Source organism: Syzygium oleosum, unplaced genomic scaffold (genome assembly GCF_021117445.2).
Source record: "Syzygium oleosum isolate NSW1041296 unplaced genomic scaffold, Sole_v2.1 Sole_v2.02, whole genome shotgun sequence".
NCBI classification, from domain to species: Eukaryota; Viridiplantae; Streptophyta; class Magnoliopsida; order Myrtales; family Myrtaceae; genus Syzygium; species Syzygium oleosum.
The window spans coordinates 24,059,206-24,064,637 of record NW_026607486.1 but is presented as its reverse complement, the minus strand read 5'-3'; the positions used below and the strand labels follow the sequence as shown (position 1 = coordinate 24,064,637).

At 40.0% G+C, this 5,432-nt stretch overlaps 1 protein-coding gene across 1 annotated transcript; it reads right to left on the bottom strand.

Annotated features, from left to right (window-relative positions):
• Positions 1-524: 524 nt before the first annotated feature.
• On the bottom strand, positions 525-4,839 carry LOC115691723 (uncharacterized). Its single transcript, XM_030618431.2, has 6 exons — positions 4,477-4,839; positions 4,293-4,338; positions 3,329-3,406; positions 2,507-2,605; positions 1,359-1,438; positions 525-1,067 (listed from the first exon to the last, which is right to left on the bottom strand). The coding sequence occupies exons 1-6, from the start codon at positions 4,770-4,772 to the stop codon at positions 965-967; spliced, it is 702 nt and encodes a 233-aa protein (XP_030474291.1). The 5' UTR covers positions 4,773-4,839; the 3' UTR covers positions 525-964.
• Between the last annotated feature and the right edge of the window lie 593 nt (positions 4,840-5,432).

Sequence of the window (5,432 nt, the reverse complement as noted above, 5' to 3'; positions counted from 1 at the left end):
GAATTACATCAATTGTCGAAGACTGAACATACTCGCTTCATGTGATCTCTTATCTACTTTGATGCTTTCACTTCCTCTGCCTTCCAAAATCTACCAAGGGTTGAAGCCAATCTATTTGGTTTTCTTGCGAACCCACAAACCTCCAGTCAATAGATGCTTCAATTTCAGGAAATAGAAATACTGAGTTATCAAAAGCAAACGACAAGCATACACACCTATCGACCAGGTCAACAAGCTTACAATCATTTTTTGATTTCCTATTGAGTGCCCGAAAATAAAACTGCTTTCCCTGGACTTTGTATGCGAGTTTATCGAGCGTTCTTAACTCATACTCATGATTCTAGCAAATTAAACCATTGAGATATGGCCATATCATCATCTCAAGAAATTGCTATTTTTAACTACTTAAATTAATGGTGACATCAAGAGCCAGTGAACCTTGAAGTGATCATTACGATATGAAAACATTAGTATTACATCACCTCCAAAGAACCTGGAAAAGAAGAAAATGCAAGCACTTCGAGTTGAGGCATGTCCAATTAATAACAGACAAATTGAACAAATGGAGAAAAAAAAGGAGAGAATGTCTTATGTTACCCCAATACTTCTTACATGATTGTAATCAGTGTCTCACCTCAGCAACTCAACCATCTCAGTCAAGGCCACAAATTCTGCTTAAGGCAGAAAGTGAAAGCGCAGGACGGCACCAGAGGCAACATCTCATAACAACTACTCAAACCCTACCTATTAGAATCTACAAAGAGAACAATCATGCAAGTGTGTTCCAAGAATGCTAATCATAGAGACGAAGCATCAACCACGCATTTACTCAACCTCGACAAATGCTTGAATAGGAATAGAAACCAACTTGACGACAAGATCAGTTTGCTTCAACTGCTTTTGCATAGACTCAACAGGTTCCTCAGTTTGGAAGGTGCAGCTTGTCAAAGATGGTCGGTCAGGTTTAAGCAGCTGAATCACTTTTAAATTGCTCCACCTGAAGGGGCAGGAGAAGGGCAAGCCTACCTTTGTACCTTGCAATCCGTTGCGATCGCTCATCTCTTAATCTATAATAGAAAAGAAAAAAGCATGTCATTCACCTGACTCCATGGCCAGAAATTTTTTCCAGGTCTATATTACCCAAGAGATGAGTGCAATGGGAGTTCAATTGTCCTCAAATGATATCTAACTACATACACGAGTTAATCTTTTATATCTTTCTAAACAGAAGCAACATCGGTCAACAAAAATCATAAAGTAATAAAAAGTGCAGCCAACAGCAGAAAAATTAAATCTACCAACAATATCATCAAAGAACCACTTCCTAAAGCAGAAATCATCAAAAGATGAGATATTACCTTGACCGGACCCTCTTAGCACGCTTAACATGTCTTTTCAGCAAATCACTAGCGCTCAACTCCTCAGCATCCTTCTCCTCCTAAGAGAGGAAAAAGAAGTAAGCAATTGCATAATCCAGACAAATCAAATATGAGAACCATCAATAGAACAATTCCAGATCTAACACGTTTGAGATATCAAATTGCAATCTTAACGACCACTGCTCTTTCGTTTACTTTGATCAGAAATTACACACTGTCGTCCAAATCATCGTGTTTCCTTCCACAATGTGTTGAAAATAAAAAAAGACGGTGTGAAGATTCTTTTCCTCAACCTGCTAAGCTCTTTCTTATCTAGAATCTACTGAAAAATGTTAACCGATATATAATAGGTGAAGTTAAAATAATTGCCATTAGAAATTCTCGAAGTCCTTAAATCAAGATGTCCCTTCAAACTGCTATGAAACCACCCATACAGATGCGGCATCAAAATGAAATTTTTAACGAGCAATTAACAGAATATGTTCATTGGAAACAATTCATTGTTTGGAGCATTTAGATTAGATATGAGAAAACAAGTCATCCAGTCATTTATGTTGCAGGGAATAAATACGAGTAAAATACTATAAGTCCTTCAAAAACATCCTTAATGCAAGAAACAAGCATATGTACTTATCTAAGAATATATAAATTTGTAAATGGACTTCAAAGGCTTGCTCATGAAATTTCGACATTATTAGAACAGTTTTACAGGCATCCACCGGGCTTGTAGTTCAAGAAACATAAATCTGTACCCAGTAAACATTCTTCAAAAAGGTACTTCTTTTCATGGTTACGAAGAAGTGCCATCCCAATAGACATGCTACAAACTGGAGCTTAAGTTGCCTCATTGTACAGAATCCAAAAGAATTTAGCATCACTCTACTTTGAAATTTTCAAGAGACACAGGGAAATGAAAACGTTAGTTCTTGTCCTTTGGATTATAAAGAAGCACTTGTCTGCCTAAGTGACAGTGACAATGCACAGCCACCATATTGACAGGATGGAAATGTAGATATCTGGTACATATCCTTAGTCCTAACAGTATACCATCAGTACCTTGTGAGTTGCAATAAAATTTTCTTAACTTATCAAAAAGTCAAAACGACAATAACAATTGCAAACCAAACCTCCTTGTCATCTTCAGCTTCTTCTTTCTTTACTATCCTGTAACTTTCGACAGGAGGCAGGGGTCTTGGAAGGGATTTAACACCAACGCCATATGGTGGCTGAAAAAAAATAAACGGTGAAATAGTAGAATTTCCTTAAGACAAATGATTGAATGAATATATAAAGAAAATCATCAATCCTACAATCAGATCTAACATGGATCTTGTACTTGCCAAGAAAACTGGCCCCTTTATTGACCCTAGTTAGTAGATCCAGTAAGTAAATTACATTTGAGACTAACCTATTGCAAAACTAAAGAAAAAGGTAAAGATTGAAAGAAAGAACAAACACATATAGTGCAAGAAACTTTAGGAGGTGTATCATCATGATTAATCAAATGCCTGTCGATAAATTTGACATCGCACAAGAAAAGACTGCATTAGAACATTAGATTTCAAAGATCCATTTTGACTAGGACAGAATCAAATTGACAACGAAAAGTTTAAGGGGAACTAATTCTCTAATTACCCCTCAGTGTGCCGAATCTCCTAGGATATAATTAAAAATAGCCTCGGTGGAGTCACCTTTCTTAATACCATTCCATATACAAATCTAACTGTGACCATAGTACATAGACAAAATCTACTATCTAAGGCCAGATTTATATTTGATATAAACAAGAGAAAAAAGCATAAAGTGGAACACTCTTGAATATGTAGCCATGCCATCAAATACTTCTATTATACATAAATTTATCTTCAAAACACAGTTCCCGTCAAGTTCTCCATGGTCTATATGCACTATCATCAGTATTTAGAGAAAGAAAGAACAATAGTTCAAACCTGTGGTTCTTCAGGGAAACCATTCCTTAACCATGATCTGCAAAGTGCATAAAGAGAATCCCCATCTGACAATCGGACCTATAGATACAGAATTATAACCAAGTAAGGACAATGGCTATAAGCACCGGGATGCCAACACTCCAAAAACCGAAATTTAGGATGGCGAACAAGGATTCTCATCTCAATGGAAAACAAATTATCAATCTACAACAAAATTGTAGTTACTGCTATCACGCTTACATAGATAAAGAACATGCCTATCAAATATGGATCTAACCACAACATACTAGTCATCCAGAGTGTAATCAACTCACAAGTGCTTGTTCCACTTTCCGACACATAAGTTCCTCATCCTGCTATGCTGGACATTATTCATTTATTTTTCCTTCCTTATGGTTACTGAAAATAGGCGATCCCACCTAGTGAAAAATCGATATGTTGTTGGCAGCCTAGGAATTGACAGTAACAATACAGCCTCTAAATACCAACTTATGCATGCTCGACTTTTCTCCGCACAATTCTAAGAACCTCCATCAATGCTAATTTTAAGGACTAGAGAAGGCTGCAATACTGAATACTGTATTGGGGAAACCCCGTGTGGCAGGGCCTAAATCTATGCCCTAACAATGAATGTTAACGCATCAAACCCAAACCAATTACTTTTGATCAAACAGCATCATCCACTTGAAGGCATGCTCAAGAAAAGCCCTACATATATATATATTCGACATCGTGATAGCAACCTGCCTTACTTCCTCAGTATATTAGACAGGAATAAAGGAACATAATCACTACATTAAGTCAATTCAAGACTTAAGACGGGAAACCACAGAGTCTAACACGATTCAACATATATGACCAAAGTTTAAGCCATGCCTTCATATCGCAGGGCATCCTAATTGGTCTCCCGCTAAAGTCAACTTCCATGTACGGATAGGGATGAAGGAAAGGGTAAAAGGCTTACTTTTCTATCTCGAACGACAGCAGCTGCGTCCTCTCTGGCTCGATCCCTACAGAAACCACCCCCGCAAAAGAATGAAGAGAAGAGAACGAGGGAATAGTTAGTCAAGGGAGGGAGAGTGAGAGAGAGAGAGACAGACAGACAGATTGAAGATGAGGGAAGATGCAGAATTTGAAGGAAAAAAGACCTGAGCTCTTTACAGCCATTGCAATCGGGGAGGGGGAGGGAAGGGGAAAAGCATTGCTTGGGATGAGAAGGGGCCAAAGCCCTAGCGGATGCGGGGACGGGATGGCGCACCGCCGCCGCGGGGTCCAGCTGATTTGGGGATTTGGGTATGAAACCGCGGCCCGAGGAGGCCACTGGGTACATCACTCCTTGCCTCGCCACAGCCGCCTGCGACGGGCATTGGCCCGACTTCTGTGGATGGGTCGGCATGGCCGGCGACGAAGTGGCGGTGGCGCGGCCGTCCGCTGGAGAATTCATGCTCGGTGGCGGGGAGGGAGGGGGGGTTGTGGTTTGGTGGTGTTTTGCGCGAGCAATTCAAAATGCGGAAAACAAATAGTAGTCGCAATTTATGTCAGTGGCGAGCCGTGGAGAGAAAAAAGCGAGGCCCAGGACCAGGACCAGGCCCAGGCCCAACGAAGAGATGGAAGATGGGCGGTGGGGGTGGTGGAGACGAAACGATATCATTCGATCCGACCACCTAAATAGGAACGAAGTCCCACTCCACCCTCTCTCTCTCTATATACATGTATATAATATATATAATAGGGATAAGTGCACTACAAGTCCTAAAACTTATCACAAAAGTGCATTTGAGTTCTAAAACTTACAAAAAGTTCATTTGAGTCCTAAAACTTGTCAAAATGATTCATTTGAGTACTAAAGTTAACACCGTTAGATTTACTAACGGAAAATGCTGACGTGTCATTTTTAATTATTTTCCTTGAGATACGTGGCGCCACGTCAGCAAAAATAAAAATAAAAATAAAAATAGAAAAAGCTGTAAAAAACCAAAAAAAGGAAAAAAAAAAACCGGCGGTGGCCAAGCCAAGCGGCCACCGCCGGCGACCCTCAATCTGGGGGAGGGCGCGACCCTCGCCCCAGATCTGAGCAAGGGTCGCCGGGCCTCACTGGGGACTC